At 37.2% G+C, this 20,037-nt stretch overlaps 1 protein-coding gene across 1 annotated transcript in view; it reads left to right on the forward strand.

Moving 5' to 3' along the window:
• Positions 1-20,037, forward strand: part of LOC150096300 (folliculin-interacting protein 2-like) — a 165,876-nt gene that overhangs the window by 137,200 nt on the left and 8,639 nt on the right. The window contains exon 8 of the mRNA XM_090409025.1: positions 9,286-9,470. Within this exon, the coding sequence (XP_090265151.1) occupies positions 9,286-9,470 (185 nt within the window). The remainder of the gene's footprint in view (positions 1-9,285; positions 9,471-20,037) is intronic.

Consider the following 20,037-nt stretch of genomic DNA (forward strand, 5'->3'; position numbering starts at 1 on the left):
TTCTGCTTCGGAACCTCGAACAAGCTGATGCTACAGTCTCCCTGGGAAGGGCCGCAAAAACTGTTTTAATTTTATCCATTAACTGGGCTTTTGTATTACTGGAAGTGCGATTGGTGTCTTTTTCAACTGCGCCCCATACAAAATAATCCATGGGGTTAAGGTCTGGGGAGTTTGGAGGCCAAACATTTGGACTGGTGAAGTCGTAGAAATTTTCAGACAACCATTTTTGACTTTTCCCAGAGGTGTGGCAAGGGGCCGAATCCTGCTGCCATACATACGGCCTACCATTGGCTACCCTTGTTATCCAGGGCTTGACTACAGTTAGCAACTCCACGAACAAAGCCCGAATTCCAATGCCAGGGTTCTTCAACACCTGTTCCTGCAGATTTGCGAGGAATTCTGCTGTACGAACGCAATCAGATCGTCTGCTAGGGATCTTTCTTCTTGCTACATCCTCGTAGTCACCATTGCAAGTCTCTAGTTCATGCCTGATTGTTTTTACTGTATTCAGGGAGCATTGGGCAGCAGTCGTAATATCCTTATTTTGATGGCGGGCACGAATCATCATGATACAAGTTATTCTCTTCCATGATTCAGGTGGGTTCCAGCTATCCATCCTTTCTGACATCTTGTATATGAATGAAGAAGGGTCCAAACTTTTAAATGAAGAGAAGTGTGTGTTAATACATGTAACTTACGGAAAAATATAATTAATTATAAATATGTCAAATTTATCCCGAACACCCTGTATATGACTACTACATGGATTTAACTTCATTATCTTGCTTGGTGTAGCTTCCACTGAGAAGAAGACTCAAATAATGGCAAAGCCAGTCTATGTAATGACCCTATAATACATAGCAGAATACCTGTCTGAATTTAGGAAAGTTTTCTTTACATTATAGAATACTAAAGCAAATGATGTGAAGTCAACAGCCTCTATATATAATTAGTCTAGGCATGGAGATACTTTCCACACAATTTTTTTCTCATGCTTCGCCATAGGATTAAAACAAAAATGTAATTACTTACTTAATCCTCTTCTATTACAGTATTGAGATTTTGCAGTCTGCTCTCCATTCTTTCTTATTTTGTGCGAGTTTTCTGGTTTGGTTCCATTCTATTCCTCTCTCTCTCTCTCTCCATCTTCCCATTTTGCTGTGGATCTTCCCCTTGGCTGGGTACCCTCACTTCTTGCACAATATACTTGTCTTGTATTCTCGATCATCCATTCTGTTTATGTAAATGAAGATTTAATAAATGCAATTCAGAGATTGTATAGGAATTGTCAGAATTATGTCAGAACAGCAAATGCAGAATCTGAAATATTTAAAACTACAGCTGGAGTGAAACAAGGCAATATACTATCACCATATCTTTTCAACATTTTAATTGATGATGTAATTAAACCTGCAAAATGCGAACAAAACAGTATCAAGTGGAAAATTAGAAAATAAAATCCGTGAAGATATCAGAATTAGTACTTGCAGATGAAATAGTACCTTGTGGCTTCATCAGAAACGAATCTACAGTATAATCTAAATGCATGGAGCGAAGAAATGGAGAAGAGAGGGATGGTTATAAATATAGCCATGTCCAAAACAATGAGGATAGATAAAGTGCATCAAGAACATAATCTTATTATAAAAGAACAGCATCTTGATCAGACAATAAAATCAAATATTTGGGAGTGATTATAAATAAAATGTTTCACCTCCTAAAAACAATAAAGATAGATTGGAAAGATAGAACGCTCATATTTAATCTACAAAGATAATAAGCCAAAAGGCTATTTTACTGGCGAATTTGTTAAGAGGGAGATGTTAAATCCCATTTTATTATATAGCTGGGTATGAAACTTGGGTCAAAATCCATCGACATCCGTAAAGGTATGCAAGTTTCTGTTCACTTAAAACCTTGATATTCCAGGTCTAACCTACTCACTGATGAGACCTCAAAAGAGGTTGAAACCAGTCTGGGTAGTGACCTATTCTCATAATGTAAAACAATATATATATTTACATCTCTTAGGAGCTGGGTTTTACATTATGAAAGAATATTAAAGTTGTGAGGGCGCTTGCTCCACCTTTCCATGGAGTTGCCCTGGTGTTGTACTATTATTATTATTATTTCGGGGTACTCCAGGGAGTCCTTAGACTCATTGAGGGAGGCCCTAAACATCATGTCCACACAACTATTCGACATTCTCACAGTATCTATCATACCTTTGCCTTGAACTCGCTCACTGTCATAGCACCCACAACAGACTCTGGCAGCTTATTCCACTCATTTACCACTCTAAAAGTAAAGAACCCAGCTCTAACACCTCTGCTAACCACACACTTGCCCAGCTTCCATAGGTATCCCCTAGTTCTCCCACCACCAGTCCTGATCTCAAAAATATCATCTGAATTAATCCTATAGAATCCTTTTAGCAATTTGAATGTCTCAATCATATCTCCCCTTTTCCACCTATCAACTAGTTTCTGCAACCCACAAATCTTCAACCTGTTCTCGTATGGATCATTCCATAGACCTGCTATCATCTTAGTCACTCACCTCTGGATCCTCTCCACCTCCTCCTCATCAAGAAGGAACCGAGGTGACCAAATCTGGGCACAGTAATCGAGATGAGGTCTTATCAGGGCTCGGTACAGAGGTACAATAACTTGCTTGTCTCTGCTCGTCAAGGTATTTTTCAACAACCAAGTGAGTTGATGAGCTGATTTAGCTACTTTCGCAATGTGCGCCCTAAACTTCATCTCCCTATCCACCAACACTCCCAAGTCCCTGGCCTCATCAATCTCTTGGAGTACGGTTCCACCAATGTGGTATACTGCTGCTAATCTTTTGACCCCAAAATGCATAACCTTACATTTTGTCACATTAAATTGACATCCATTCTCCTTAGCCCAGAACTCCAATCTATCTAAGTCATCCTGCAAGACTTTGACATCTTCTGCATTCACTATCGCCCTACCCAACTTTGCATCATCAGCGAACAAATGAACTGTTCCAATTAGACCCTTCCCTATATCGTTAATGAACAGATTAAACAGCAGTGGTCCAAAAACAGAACCCTGCGGCACACCACTAGTCACAGGCCGTCTTTTGGACTCTACTCCTGAATAAACTACTCTTTGATATCTCTCCATCAACCACCCACCTATCCATCTCACCAACCCTATATCCATTCCCATATGTTGTAGTTTACGGATTAGAATTCCATGTGGTATCCTGTCAAACGCCTTTGCCAGGTCCAGCAGTATCACTGTAAACTCATTTCCCTTATCCAGTTCAGCCGTCACCTTGTTATAAAACTTGAGCAAGTTACTGAGGCATGATCTACCCTTCACAAAACCATGCTGTCCCCTGTACAGTATCTTATTTTCATCAATCCATTCCTGTATTTTCCCCTTGACTACTTTCTCCAAGACCTTGACAATGACTCCTGATATGCTGATCGGTTGGTAATTTGCAACCATAGCCTTGGATCGATCCTCCTTTATGCAGTGAAACTATTTTCCCTCTTTCCACGCCTTCGGGACTAAACCAGACCCGAGACTCAGATTAAACAATCTGACTATTATTATTATTATTACCACGGGCTACTCCAGGAGTCCTTAGACTCATCGAGGGAGGCCCTAAACATCATGTTCACACAGCTGTTCAACATTCTCACAGTATCTATCATACCTTGCCTTGAACTCGCTCACTGTCATAGCACCCACAACAGACTCTGGCAGCTTATTCCACTCATTTACCACTCTAAAAGTAAAGAACCCAGCTCTAACACCCCTGCTAACCACGCTCTTGCCCAGCTTCCATGAGTGTCCCCTAGTTCTCCCACCACCAGTCCTGATCTCAAAAATATCATCTGAATTAATCCTATAGAATCCTTTTAGCAATTTGAATGTCTCAATCATATCTCCCCTTTTTCGCTTATCAACCAGTTTCTGCAACCCACAAATCTTCAACCTGTTCTCATATGGTGCATTCCATAGACCTGCTATCATCTTAGTCACTCGCCTCTGGATCCTCTCAACCTCCTCCCCATCAAGAAGGAACCGAGGTGTCCAAATCTGGGCACAGTAGTCGAGATGAGGTCTTATCATGGCTCAGTACAGAGGTACAATAACTTGTTTTTCTCTGCTCGTCAAGGTATTTTTCAACAACCAAGTGAGTTGATGAGCTGATTTAGCTACTTTCGCAATGTGCCCCCTAAACTTCATCTCCCTATCCACCAATACTCCCAAGTCCCTGGCCTCATCAATCTCTTGGAGTACAGTTCCACCAATGTGGTATACTGCTGCTAATCTTTTCACTCCGAAATGCATAACCTTACATTTTGTCACATTAAATTGACATCCATTCTCCTTAGTCCAGAACTCCAATCTATCTAAGTCATCTTGCAAGACTTTGACATCTTCTGCATTCACTATCGCCCTACCCAACTTTGCATCATCAGCGAACAAATGAACTGTCCCACTTAGACCATTCCCTATATCGTTAATGAACAGATTAAACAGCAGTGGTCCAAGAACAGAACCCTGTGGCACACCACTAGTCACAGGCCGTTTTTTGGACTCTACTCCTGAATAAACTACTCTTTGATATCTCTCCATCAACCACCCAGCTATCCATCTCACCAACTCTATATCCATTCCCATATGTTGTAGTTTACGTATTAGAATTCCATGTGGTATCCTGTCAAATGCCTTTGCCAGGTCCAGCAGTATCACTGTAAACCCATTTCCCTTATCCAGTTCAGCCGTCACCCTGTTATAAAACCTGAGCAAGTTACTGAGGCATGATCTACCCTTCATCAATCCATTCCTGTATTTTTCCCTTGACTACTTTCTCCAAGACCTTGACAACGACTCCTGATATGCTGATCGGTCGGTAATTTGCAACCATAGTCTTGGATCCTCCTTTATGCAGTGGAACTATTTTCCCCTCTTTCCACGCCTTCGGGACTAAGCCAGACCTGAGACTCAGATTAAACAACATGGTCAAGGGCACTGATAATTCATTAGCCGCTTCATGCAAGACCCGTGCCGTATACCATCCAATCCCACAGATGTATTCACATTAAGGTTCTGTAATAGACTATTCACCTCCACTTCATTCATCACAATTCCCATATAAACTAATGATTCCTTTATTTTTTCAACGTCACCACCTGGATGATATACTTTTGCAAAGTGCGCGCTCAGTAACTCCACTATATCGACTGGTTCAGTGAACTCTTTACCATCGTCATTCCTTAAAATCATTTTGCCATGTACAGTTTTTTTCTTGCTTGCAGCATATTGAAAGAACTGTTTGGGATTCTCTTTTGCTTGCATAGCTAGTTTCCTTTCATAATTGTCTTTTGCTGTTTTTACCACACTCGTTACCCTTCTAGCCTGTACTTTATACCGTTCGTGTGCCTGCAGGTCACCCCTTTCTTTAAATTCCCTCCATAGTTGTTTCTTTTTTTGCAGCTCAAGCTTAATGGTGTTATTCATCCATTTAACCCCTCCTTGTTTCACTATTCGGACCTTAGGTATACAATCAGCCATAACCTCTTGTAAATGCTCTTTGATCACTTCCCATGCTCTATCGACATCCAGCCCTTGCAGTTGTACATGCCATGGCACTGATTCAAGCAATCTCCTAAGCTTGTCATACTTGCCAGCACGGTAATTCCACATATACCCTGTCTTAATCACAAATTTCACACCTTTAGCCACCTCCCAGGTCAAGACCTTATGATCACTCTCACCAATAGGTGGCAACATGGTCATATTCATTACAGTCAAATTCTCAGATACTATTACCAGGTCAAGCACTCTCACACCCCTAGTATTTTCAATTACATGCTGTTTCAGATAGTTATCCCTTAATAATTGAATAAAATCCATTTCCTTCCTCACATGTGTCCTCTCCTCCTTCCAATCAATGTTACCATAGTTGAAATCCCCCATAATAATTACCCTCCTTCCACTCATTTCATCAATTTGTTTATGCATACCATCTCCACCATCTATTCCATCACCTGGTCTATAGCAGCACCCAACTGTATATTTTATTCTGCCAGTATCAATCTCACACCAAATAGCCTCAAATGAGCTCCTTTCACTATCCTGCAATACTTCAATTCTCCTTGGCTGCAGTTCATTAGCTATCATCAATAACACCCCTCCCCCAATTTTATTCTCTCTGTCCCTCCTAAACATACTATAACCTACACATTCTATCCCACTAACTATATCATCTTCCGTCAGCCATGTTTCACTAATGCCAATAACCTGTGGCCAGGAAGAGCCAATCAAGGCCAAAAATTCTTCCTTCTTGTTCCTAATACTCCTGGCATTAGTATACATGAATTGCAGTGTTCCCTTTGTCCCACCCCTATCTTGATGCGTTATTCTAAATATCCCATTCCCATTTTTTGTTCTTATTGCTGGTTCAGGTACATTATATACATTTTTACACTCAACTGTCTCACTGATGTCTGGATATCCACTCCCCCCCCTCCTTGGTAGTTCTAGTTTCCCTGGTTCTGCACATCCATTTTCACTTCATTCAGCAACACTTTTTCCAGTCTCCGCACACCAAGTCCATTCAAATGCAGTCCATCCATCTTGTATAAGTCCTTTCGCCCATCAAACTCATTCCACACGTCCACAAATTCCACACCACACCGTCCGCATAACCTGCGCATAATATCATTTGCAATTATGGCCCTCCTTCTAAACTCCTCTCTGTCATACCGCGGTAACAGACTCACCATTCTAACTCTGTCACTCTTTTCTTTCGCTACCTTTAACAATACTTTCAAGTCCTCTCTCATAAAAAATTTATCACCTTTCAATTCATTCGTACCAGCCTCAATTGTTATTTCTTTCACCCTCTGTTTTTGCACTCTAATGCTCTCACTTACATCCTTAAATTTCGCACCCGGCAAGTACGATTTAGTTACACTCCCATCTATTACTCCTCTTAATAACGAGTCACCATACAATACTCTCTCCTTCATTTCGGAAACAATCATACTATCCAAGTGATAATTTACACTTGGTTCCACCAATAGTTTTTTCGGCATTGAAACTCTACAGATGTTGATGGATTTTGACCCGAGTTTCATCCCCGGCTATAAAATAAAATGGGATTTAACAGCTCATATTTAATCTTTACAAGCACCAAGAAGCCTTAATAGAAACAGCCAGCAATAAAAAAAAAAAAATAATAAAATAAATAAATAAAAACTTCAATAGCAAGAATACGTAGAGGTGTAAGACAGGGGTGCTCTCTTTCACCTGTACTGTTTAATTTCTACTTTGAAGATGCAATAAATAAATTGAAAGAATTAATAGAAACAGGAATTAAGATAAATGGAATTGATATTAACATGGCTACAGTTTGCAAATGATATAGCAGTTATAGTTGATAATGAAGACAAACTGAAATCCACCCTTATAAAAATGGAAGAAATTTTCACACAACACAGTCTAAAAAAAATTAATTACAAGTAAAGCAAATCCAATGAAAATAAACCTGGAAATAAATAATAACCTAATACAACAGATATCCTCTTTTAAATATCTTGGAAGTCTTATCACAGAAGATGGAATAAACCAATCAGATATTAAAGCATGAATGATCTTGGCCAAAAAAGCATTCTACAACAGAAGAAACAATTTTACCAGTAAAGGACTTAGAACCCAGCTCAAAAAAAGGCTAGTGAAAACATACATATGTAGCATTACATTATATGCTTGTGAGGCCTGGACTCTAACAAAACATGACATCAAAAAGTTGGGGGCATTTGAACTTTGGTGCTGGAGAAAGATGATGAAAATTAGTTGGACAGAAAGAAAAATTAATGAAGTTCTAAATATAGTTCATGAAGAGCAGTCACTAATGAACCACATCAATAAGAGAAGAAAAAGCCTAATTGGACACCATCTGAGGCATGGGGACTGATTACAGAAATATTGGAGCGGGCTGTAGAAGGAAAGAGGCCATGAGGCAGACCAAGAATTTCATATATAAATAACATAATGATGCAAACCGGTGCTAAGAGTTATGAAGAGATAAAAAGGAGGTCACAAGACAGGATGTTATGATGTGCTGCTATAACTAACCAATCTTCAGATTGATGCACAAAAGAAGAAGAAGATTAAAAAGAAGATGGAAGAATAGATGAAGAAATAAAAACTATTAATTAATTCTAATTAATAGTGCCTGGAAAATGTATCATGTGGTTAACTGCGGATTTTTAAATAGAAATAAGTAAAGGAACAAAGAAGGCTGTATTTAAAACATTTGTACCAATCCTCACATACGAATATGAAACTTGAACCTTGTCAAATAGACATCACAGTCAGTTACAGGAAATGGGAATGAGATACCTCAGGAAAATAGAGAAAAAAGCAAGGTGAGTTAGAATTCGTAATACAACTATAAGATAAAATCTCCAGATCAAACCTTTAATGGAAAGCATTGAGGAAAGCCAGATTAGATATTTTGGACATATAAATAAATTTAATTTCTCTTTATTATAATTTATTTGATTGCCAAGTGAAAGAAAAAAAATTCATCTGCATCAGTGTCTAAACTTTTGTGAGTGAGATTGCTATTTAAAAAAAAAAGTGATCCAAGGATTGGCATTTTTCATATCTGAAATTTGGTAATGAAACAAATTACATATTTCTAATAAATAACATTTATGAAAGTTTCACTTTTTTCCCCCTTTTGTTTCCCTTTGTAACAGTCATTCAAAGCCTGTATTAGTTGCATTGGATAAACTGTAGAGGTAACTTATCCAAAATGGTCTTTCCTAGTACTAGATGACAGAATTACACATTTTTATTATTTTTAATAAATGCAAGAAAGAAAATCTATAATTATCAGGCAATAAAATGGCTTTTTTTTTCTCCTCCAGCAACAAAACAATTATGATCAAAGTTGCACCACAAGGTATATCTAAATTGCTTTTAGTCTAAATTGCAATCTTTTATAAAGAAGAATATGCATCCTTAACTGTTACCGAGGGAACGTCCTTTGAACTTGAACTTTGCTAGTGTTAAAGTGATAAGAATTAGCATCTATTGGATGGTTGTATTTTTTTGACCCAACATGTTTTTATAACACATCTGCTGGATTGAAGAAGCATATTCACTACTATTTCTTACATTCTTTGATATGTAGTTGTGTAGTGTTTGTCCTTATGTAAATTAATATTTTTGCTTGTCTCTCTTGATAAGTTTTATTCTTAAAAAGCATGTATATTTGCAGGTTCTTTACATTCCAATGTAAGTTGTAGCAGTCTTGGCAGTCATCCAGGCTCTGTTGATAGTATTGCCTCTAGTATTGCAAGATCAACAAGTTACAACAATTTACAGAGACGATGGCTAAGAAATCTCTCTACTAGCATGGAATATGGCCTTACTAGATCTCAGAGAGCACTTTCTGTAGATGAGGTGAGTACCGACATCTTTACATCGATAAGTACTTATAATTAGAAGAAATATCTAAATTTCACTTTGAGAATTAGCCCAAAGAGCATCCACACATGTATTAATTGATGGACCAAGGAGTAGTATATTGAGATGCAAGTGCACTCTAAGAAAACACTTGATGATTTCCAATTACGTAATATTTTGTGTATGTAATAGCAGTAATGACTCATCATTAGGAACCATTGGAGCTGGAACGAACATCAGTAGTTATCCACATGAAGTTCTTGAAATACAGTGGAATATCTCTTAACTGACATGAAGAAAATCCAAATAGCAGGTCACTTAATTAAAAAGCTGGTGCAATTCTTTACTTGGAGAAATGATAAGTCAGTAAATAAAAATGTAGCAAAATATGAAACTTATCACTGGTATTTATTAAACATTATGGTAACATCACTGGTATTTATTGAGCATTATGGTGGTAACTTATTACTAGTATTTGTTAAGCATAATGGTAATTTATCAGTACTTATATGCTGTACAATAATCTTAAAATGTCTGTAATAATAATAAAGTTTTAATATAATCCAAGTTTTTCTAGCTCTCTGATTACATACCTTTTGTCATTGCATAATCTATTCATTTATGCACCTCTTTGTCCACCATAAAATCCTAATCTGCTAAGACTGCAGTAGCAAATTATAGACCACTCAGTATTTCAAGGTTAGTGGTAAAAGTACTGGAAAAATTGGTCAAAAAGAGAATTCAGGAATGGGTGGATAAAAATATACTGTTATGAGGGACAGCATGGCTTTGTGAAGGGTAGGTCATGCCTTAGTATTTTAGTAACAGCTAGGTTTGTTAAAGGAAATGGCTACACGATGATTCTGCTGGATTTTGCAAAGGCATTTGACAGAATACCACATTGAACTCTGTTACAAATTAGAACAAATGGGGATGAATATGACACTGTTTATGTGGATAAGAGGGTGGTTGGTGGACAGATATCAAAAAGTGGTATATGAAGGGCAGAATCAGGTGATAATGTACCTCATGCTTCAGTGCTGGGACCACTGCTATTTAATTTGTACAAAATGATATAGGAAATGACCTGGAAGGAAACATTCAGTTCTTTGCTGATGATGTAAAATTGAGTAGAGTAATAGTTAATCAAGGTGATGTGGAGAACTTGCAGGATGATTTAGATAGGCTGTCAAAAGATAATGGGTGTCAGTTTAATAAAGTCATGCATTTTGGGATAAATATATTACAAGCTATGTACCACATTGATGGAACTGTAATGCAGGAAATAGATGAAGCTAGAGATTCAGGGATGGTTGTAGACAGAGTTAAAGTTTAGAGGACATGTTGCTAAGGTAGCCCATAAGATTACTTGGCAATTGAACACATTAGCAAGTAGAAGTTATTACTCTTTATAAGGCCTTGATGAGGAGGGATGGGGAAGCAATGAAGAAGATTCAGAGCAGTAACCAAGATGCAGAAGTGGTTGAAGGAGAAAAAGAGGGTATATTATTACATCACACCTCCAGGGAGTCCAAAGACGCATCGAGGGAGGGCACTACTCTACAACTCTTCATCTCACTACTCCACCAACCTTCATCATCTAACACCAGTGCCATCTACTGCCGACTACCACCACTAGTACTTTCACAGTCACAAACATCCATGCCCACGGCGGGATTCGAACCCGCAGCCTTTTGACTGGAGAGTGGATACGCTAACCACTTGGCCAACCAAGCTGGTATATGATAGAAACCTTTAAGTTGCTTAAAGGGTTTTATAGGATTGATGCAGGTAAAATGTTTCCTGGAAGTTTAATAAAGGTGTGGTTAGTAGAGGTGTGAGGACTAGATTTTTTGCTTGGAGAGTTGTGAATGAGTGGAATGGATTGCCCAAGTCAGTTGTGAGTGCTGCTTTGTCTGTTAATTGATTCAAGGAGGGGTATGATAGATTGTGTGTCGATAGTTTGGGTCTCCTGTGATGAGTCTTTGGACTCCATGCAGGTGCCTGTATAATAATAGGTGAAGATTGCTGCCTTACATTTTATAAGCATCACCCAAGCAGTAAATATATCATATACTGCTTCAAACCAGTACTAAGTTATATTCATTACTTACACAAATGGTGCAATACCACTATGACTGTGGCCAAGGTACATTAACTTTGTCATCCATTGTCATTGATTGAAGGGAATTCAGTATTCCTTTTGCAATAATGATGGACAATAGACTGTCTTAATGTCATTTTGCTAGCTTGTTGAAATACTATATTTCAGTAATCACTAAGTAAAATATAAATGTTCTGAAAGAAAAAAAAATTTCTTGGGGATTCTTTAGAGGCAGATTACCTAACCTTAGCCTACCAGTACTAAATGTGGAATGGATCAAACAGTCCCTTACCAATTTAGTTATAGAGTTCAAATACTTTGCGGAATGATGCTTATGTGTTGGTCAGCAACAGATAATTTGGGAGATATAGGAAAAATCTTATATATATTGAACTCTGTCATAGGCTTTGTTAGCACAAGACATGTTTTTTATTATTATTTATATAGATTCTCCATGTAGTCACAAGACTCATTTGCAGGAGACACACTCACTCTGTCCATTAAGTCCATTAATTAACACCAAAGAAATTTTTCATTACATGGGGGAGTAGGTCATATCACCTCTCCTCTGTTGTTAGCTAAACTCTACAACCCACACACCTTTAATCTATCCTCATAGGGAACATTCCACAGACCTGTCACCAGCTTGGTCACTTGTTTCTGAATTCTCCCCACCACCTCCCAATCTCCAAGAAATGCAAGTAACTAAATCTATGCACAGTAGTCAATATGTGGCCAAATCAGCCTTATAAAGAGGGATAATAACCTCCCTATCTTTACTTGTGTGTTCTTCAGCATCCAAGTAATCCTCTGAGCTATTTTGCCAACTCTTGCAATTTGTCCCCTGAATTTCAAATCTCTGTCCACCATCACTCCTGGGTCCCTTTCCTCATCAATTTCCTGTAAATTAGTTCCGTCAATATGAAGTGAAGTGTGTAATCTTTTCATCCCAAAGTGCATTATCTTACATTTTATAACATTGAATTGACAACCATTGTCCTTTGCCCACATTGTCAATTTATTTAAGTCATACTCCAAGATAACTGTCACCTTTATTAACTGTTGCATTCTCCAGTTTTGCATCATTAGCAAAGAACTGAATATCCCCTTAAATCTTCTTCTTTATGATTAAACGTACAGTACAAATTAAAGAGTTGTGGTCCTAGTACAGAATTAGGGGCCCTAATGGAGTGCCCGAAGGCACTCCACGTCACCCTCATTTGCCTTGATCCCACTTCACCATACACGACCCTCTGATGTCTACCCCCCCCCATTTTATAATGCATTAGAAATCCATTATAAAATATAAAATTAGAAGAATCCTTGCCATTTGTTCTGAGGTTCCTTTAAGGTAGGCCATTGAAAGCCAGCAGATACTCATCCTTCACCATCATTCATCACAAAAAATGGATATTATCAAGAGTCTTGTACAGCTCGTAAGATCTGCTCTTCTGATTCTCTTTTGTTATGTGAACTGAATTTAATTAGAAGCAATCTGATATGTAATGGATACAACAAAACCACCATTCAAAAAAATTATTGATAATTATCATCCTTCTACTAGATTACAATCTGATGTAAAAAGAATTTCAATACCTTACCTTAAAGGAACCTTGGAACAAATATCAAGGATTCTTTGTAAATTCAATCTGTACTGGTGTCCAAAAGCTAAGGACGAACTACCTTTTTATCTGCATATGAAGAAAATTTCATGACTACGTCAAATGACTACATAAATTTATTGCTAGCATACTAATAAATTATATTACACAAAAAATCATCATCATCATCAAATTCCTGCCATGTACCCTCAAGGGGTGTACAGGATATAACAGTACTACATGAAAAAATTACATCATTACTAACTTCTTATCTACAATTTTCCTCCAAATCAGTCTGTTACTTGTCAAGACTCCAACATTATCAGATCTTATATTTCTATCGTCTAAGGCACTTTGTACCGTATCAATCCACCTATATCTTGGTCTTCCTCTGGGTCGTTTTCCTGCCAACCTGGCAGAGAACACTTGTTTTGCTAATCTTTCCTCTCCCATTCTATTTAAGTGACCATACCACCTGAGATTAGCTCTGCTAATGAATTCCTGGATGCTGACAATGTCAAGTTCTTTCCTAATATCCTCATTTTTAATATGATATTGCCATTGATGCCATCTGTTCACGCCTCTAATCTTTCTCACGACTCTCATATCTGCGGTCTCTAGTCTTTGGTCAAGTATTTTACTTCTGACCCAGCTCTCAGATCCATAAGTTAAAACTGGTTTGAACACTGTCTTGTATACAGCTAATTTAGTGTTCCGACTAATTTCTCTCTTATTCCATATAAATTTATTCAATTGACTTCCCACCATACCAGATTTGCTGATTCTGTTGTCTATTTCTATATTTAATTTACCATCTTCATTAAAAATTGTGCCTAAGTATCTGAAATGTTTTACTTGTTCCACAGGTTCTCCATTCACAACACAGTTGACATTTTCAATGATTCTGCCTATTTTCATTGTCTTTGTCTTTTTATTGCTGACCTTCATACCATATCTATTACAACAGCTATTCAATTTAGACAGAGAATCTTGCAGACTTGTAGCGGATTTATTTAGAAGTAGCGGATTTATTTACACAAAAAATGCGTAATATAATTATTACATCATCAAATTCCTGATATGTACCCTCAGGATACAGGATAATTATGATAAAAAAATTTACACCATTACTAACTTCTCATCAACAATTTTCCTCCAAATTAATCTGTTATCTTCAAAGATTCCAACATTATCAGATCTTATATTTTTTGTCTTTTAAGCACTTTTCATTATGATCACTTAAAAGAATGGGAGAGAAAAGATTAGCAAAATAAGTGTTCTTTGCCATCTTGGTTTTCCTTGCCAATAAGGCACGCTTGTTTTGCTAATCTTTCCTCTCCCATTCTTTTAAATGATCATACTATCTGAGATTAGCTCTACTAACACATTCCTGGTTTTGCTAACAATGTCTGTTTCTTTCCTGGTATCCTCATTTTTAATGTGATACCAGCATTCATGCCACTGTTAACTCCACTGATCTTTCTCAGAACTCTCATATCTGTGGTCTCTAGTCTATGATCATCATCATCATCATCATCATCAAATTCCTGCCATGTACCCTCAAGGGGTGTACAGGATATGACAGTACTACATGAAAAAATTACATCATTACTAACTTCCTATCTACAATTTTCCTCCAAATCAGTCTGTTACTTGTCAAGACTCCAACATTATCAGATCTTATATTTCTATCGTCTAAGGCACTTTGTACCGTATCAATCCACCTATATCTTGGTCTTCCTCTGGGTCGTTTTCCTGCCAACCTGGCAGAGAACACTTGTTTTGCTAATCTTTCCTCTCCCATTCTATTTAAGTGACCATACCACCTGAGATTAGCTCTGCTAATGAATTCCTGGATGCTGACAATGTCAAGTTCTTTCCTAATATCCTCATTTTTAATATGATATTGCCATTGATGCCATCTGTTCACGCCTCTAATCTTTCTCACGACTCTCATATCTGCGGTCTCTAGTCTTTGGTCAAGTGTTTTACTTCTGACCCAGCTCTCAGATCCATAAGTTAAAACTGGTTTGAACACTGTCTTGTATACAGCTAATTTAGTGTTCCGACTAATTTCTCTCTTATTCCATATGAATTTATTCAATTGACTTCCCACCATACCAACTTTGCTGATTCTGTTGTCTATTTCTATATTTAATTTACCACCTTCAGTAAAAATCGTGCCTAAGTAGCTGAAATGTTTTACTTGTTCCACAGGTTCTCCATTCACAACACAGTTGACATTTTCAATGATTCTGCCTATTTTCATTGTCTTTGTCTTTTTATTGCTGACCTTCATACCATATCTATTACAACAGCTATTCAATTTAGTCAGAGAATCTTGCAGACTTGTAGCGGATTTATTTAGAAATATAACATCATCCGCATAAAGCAAAGAGCTGACATTAACATCTCGAATTTTGATATCAGGTTTAATACCACATTCCTTCATAATGTGATCCATATAGATAATGAATAACAGAGGGGATAATGTACATCCTTGTCTCACACCAGATTTAACATTAAACCATCTTCCTGTACTTCCTTCAATTCTAACTGCTGACTCACAACTCAAATAAAAACTAAGTATTGCTTGATATAATGCCCCATTGACACCATATAACTGCAGCGTATTGAATAGCTTCTCTCTTGGCACCTTGCCTTTTCCAAATCGACAAAACTTAAATACAGATCTTTGTTATATTCCCATGCTTTCTCGACTATTTGTCGTAAAGTGATGATCTGATCCTGACAGCCTCTATTTGGCCTGAATCCAGCTTGTTCTTCACCAAGCTTTTCTTCCACAATTCTTCTCAACCGTTTCTCAAGTATACTTGCATAGATCTTGCCAGGAACACTCAGTAGGGAAATACCTCTGTAATTCTCACATTCAGTTTTATTTCCCTTTTTATATATGGGTACTATGAGAGCTCTACTCCAATCATCAGGAATTCGTCCCTCTGTCCAGGCTTTCTGAACTTTGCAGTGCAGCCACTGTAAGACTCTTATACCACCATACTTCAGCATTTCTGGTCGAATATCATCTACTCATGCTGCCTTTCCACATTTCAAGCCTTTGATGGCTTTTTCTACTTCAAGTATGGATATGCATTCCTGACTGCATGCCTGGTCAGTGTTTTTTATTACTGTGCTGTCATCACTGCTTGTTTCATTTTGCAGTTTTTCAAAGTAATTACTCCATACTTCAAGGATATCTTTTTCTCCTGTTTTCATGTAACCTTTATCATCTCTAACTCATTTTACAGCACTCTTTCCCCCATTCTTAAGCTTCTTCAACAACCTCCAGAATATTTTGCACCTTCTTGATATTTATTTTCTATATTCTTGCCAAAGTCTTCCCATGACTTTTGTTTAGCTAGTTTTACACACTGTTTAGCTTTCTTACATTTGTCTCTGTATTCTGTAAGAGTAAAAGCTGACTTATTTGCCAGGAACTTTTGATATGCTTTCTTCTTTTCCTTCACTGCCTCTTTAACTTCCTGTGTCCACCAGTTAGTTTTGATTTTTTTATCCTTGCACACAACCTCACCACATGCCTCTCTGGCAGAATCAATCAATGTTTTCTTCAGAGTTTGCCACTGAATCTCCAAGGTTTGATTCCTGTTCTCAAACTCTTTCATTTTCATTTCAATAATCTTTCTGTATTTTAGTCTACAGTTCACATCTGAGAGCTGCTCAACTTTTATTCGCTTCAAAACTTCTTACATGTTATTCTTTTCAATATGAAATTCAATTTTATCCTGCTCAAGACTAAATAGTGATCACTTCCAATTTCAAATCCTCTGTACACTCTGGTGTCCTGCACCAGGGAGAAAACATCACTATCAACAATAACATAGTCAATGAGACTTTTCTTATTCCTAGCCTCTTCTCTCCATGTGAATTTGTGCACATTTTTATGTTGGAACATGGTGTTAGTAATAACCAGTCCATGTCCTGAGCAGAAATCAAACAGATATTTGCCATTATTATTAGCTTTGCTCTTTTATCCAAGTTTTCCCAAAATATTTTTGTATGTCTCATAATCATTTCCTACTCTGCTATTTAGATCCCCAACAAGGACCAACTTTTCCTTTTTCATTGTGTCTGTTGCTTTTTCTAAAGCCTCAAAAAATTCCTCCACTTCTACCTTAGCAGAACCTTCTGTGGGACCATAGGCACAAATAAGTCTCATTGTCCAATTCCCCATTCTGATATTTGCCCACATTACTCTACTTGAGACTTACTGCCATTCAAGAAGATTAGACTCGTATTTTGTGTTGAATACTATGGCTACTCCTTCTTTTCCTTGATTGTCATTGCCTGAATATAACATTTTGTATTTATTGCTGAGAAAGATCTCACCAGTTTTGGTCTTTTTTGTTTCAGTCACCCCTATTATGTCGATCTGGTGCTTATCTAATTTCTCAGCTAGCTCCATTTCTTTGCCATTCAGGCTTCTTACGTTGATAGTACCGATCTTTAACTCTGGTGATGTTGAGTTGGGGTTTGTTTTCAGATTTGTTCCAGTAGCTGACTTTTCGCTGTTCGCCCTGGTTCCCTGGCAAAAACAACGGGGGCCTTGTTTAACTGGGCGAAGCTCCAGCCGGCATGAAATTTTGTCATGTTGTACCATCATTTTTTATTTTGGTTTAACAAATAAGAATACAATTTGGTCGGCTAAATCCCAAATTGCCAGCCCATCCTCGTTCGTTCAGTATCAAAGTTGATACCCAACAGGGTGCACCACGTGAAGGTGAGGATTGGACATTAGGTTAGAAGCCCTGGTTGGTTCTCCGCATTCCTTTAAAGGCTATGTGGAGGTCTCCTCTCAGTTATACAGCTTTGACCCTTAAGCACCCCTAGTCTATGGTCAAGTGTTTTATTTCTAACCCAGATCTCAGATCCATAAGTTAATATTGGTTTGAACGCAGTCTTGTATACAGCTAATTTAGTGTTTTGACTAATTTCTTTCTTATTCCATATAAATTTATTCAGCTGACTTCTTACCATACAATCTTTACCGTTTCTGTTGTCTATTTCCATATTTAATTTGCCATCTTCACTAAATATTGTGTCTAAATAGCTGAAAGTTTTACTTGTTCTGTAGGTTCACATTCAGAATACAGTTGATGCTTTCAATATTACTGCCTATTTTCATTGTCATTTTATTGTTGATTTTCATACCAAATTTATTACAACAGCTATTCACTTTAGTCTAGAAATCTTGCTGACTTGTGCTAGATTTATTCAGAAGTATAACATCATATGCATAGAGTACAGAGCTAAGATTAACATCACCAATTTTGATATCATTTTCTTAATATGATTCATAAAGATGGTGAATAACAGTGGAGATAATGTGCACCCCTTGTCACACACCTGATTTAATATTAAACCATCTTCCTGTAACTCCTTCATATCCACCTGCTAACTTAAATTGAGACTATGTATTGCTCAATATAATGTCCCATTTACATCATATAACTGTAATGTTTTTGAAGAGCTTTCCTCTTGGCACTTTGTAATATGCCTTTTCCAGATCAACAAAATTTAGATACAAATGATTGTATTTAAGGGGCGCTGACGGGTTTTTAAGCTTTTTTGAATAGCTTAATAGCCTCCACGTAGCCTTTTAAGAAATGCGGAGAACTGACCAGGACTTCTGCCTAATGTCCCATCCTCACCTTCTCACGGTGCCTCATGTTAGGTATCTAACCGGATACTGAACGAATGAGGATGGGCTGGCAATTTGGGATTTAGCTGAAGAAATTGTATTCTTATTGGCTTAAACCACAATGTAAAATGATGGTACAACATGAGGGATAAACTATTATTTTAATGGCCTACTTTCGTTTAGGAGTGCCCCTTTTTTTACAATGTCATTGGCTCTAAACCCAAATTCTAGGAAATTACTGAAGTGTGATAAAACTAATATATGAAGAATGCATAGTGGTTGGTCGTCGAATTTAGTGCTCCAGTAAAGTTGGTGATTTTTGTCTATTTTTATTGTGTTTTCCTTAGAAAATTAGTGTTTTGTAGTATACTAGTTTAGATTTTAATGTTTTGTAGTGTATTTAGTATTTTATCATATATTTTTATTAAGATATTTTAATATTTAGTATACATTTACAATGGTTGTCAAAAAAGGGCAAGAAATTTAATGCTAAAAAAAGCACCACAGGTGAGAACAAGAAGGTTAGCCCTGCCATCGAGGTTATTGTGCACATGGAGGAGGTTAACGAAAATGAATTAACCGCCAAAATAGCAAAGTTGAAGCAGATCATCAGAGAGACAATGGTCGAATTGCAAAAAGTTGAAAATCGTTTAAATGAGCATAGGAAAATAAGAAACAACAAAGCAAGGAAACAGGTAAGTCAGGAAATAATGGAAATCAGGTAAGTGATCTTGTTAGTAAAAAGAAAGAAGTTATTTGGTATGGTGACTCTATAATAAAACATGCTGTAGATGAGAGAGTTATAACATCCAGTTTTCCTGGAGCGAAAATTAAAAATATAATGCAAGTAATTCAAAAACAGAAAAGAAAAGTAAACGAAATTGTAGTTGTAGTAGGTACGAACGATTTAACTGGCGATAAGTTCAGTATGAGAGAGGACATGAAAGAGTTGCTGGAAGAGACGAGAGTGAAAAGTGCGAAAGTGAAAATCGTTAGCATTTTATCTCACTATGATAAAAATGAATTAAAAAGAAGGGCTATGATGGCAAACAATTTGATTCGTAGGCTATGTAGAAGGAATGTATGTGAGTTTTTGGATGTGTGAAGTGAGTTTGAGGGAAGATTGGATTTGTATAAGAGGAATGGCCTACACCTGAATGCTTTTGGTATCAGGAGTCTGGA

Source organism: Typopeltis vanoorti, chromosome 19 (genome assembly GCF_054136105.1).
Source record: "Typopeltis vanoorti isolate ZY-2024b chromosome 19, IOZ_Tvanoo_1.0, whole genome shotgun sequence".
In the NCBI taxonomy this organism is placed as follows: Eukaryota; Metazoa; Arthropoda; class Arachnida; order Uropygi; family Thelyphonidae; genus Typopeltis; species Typopeltis vanoorti.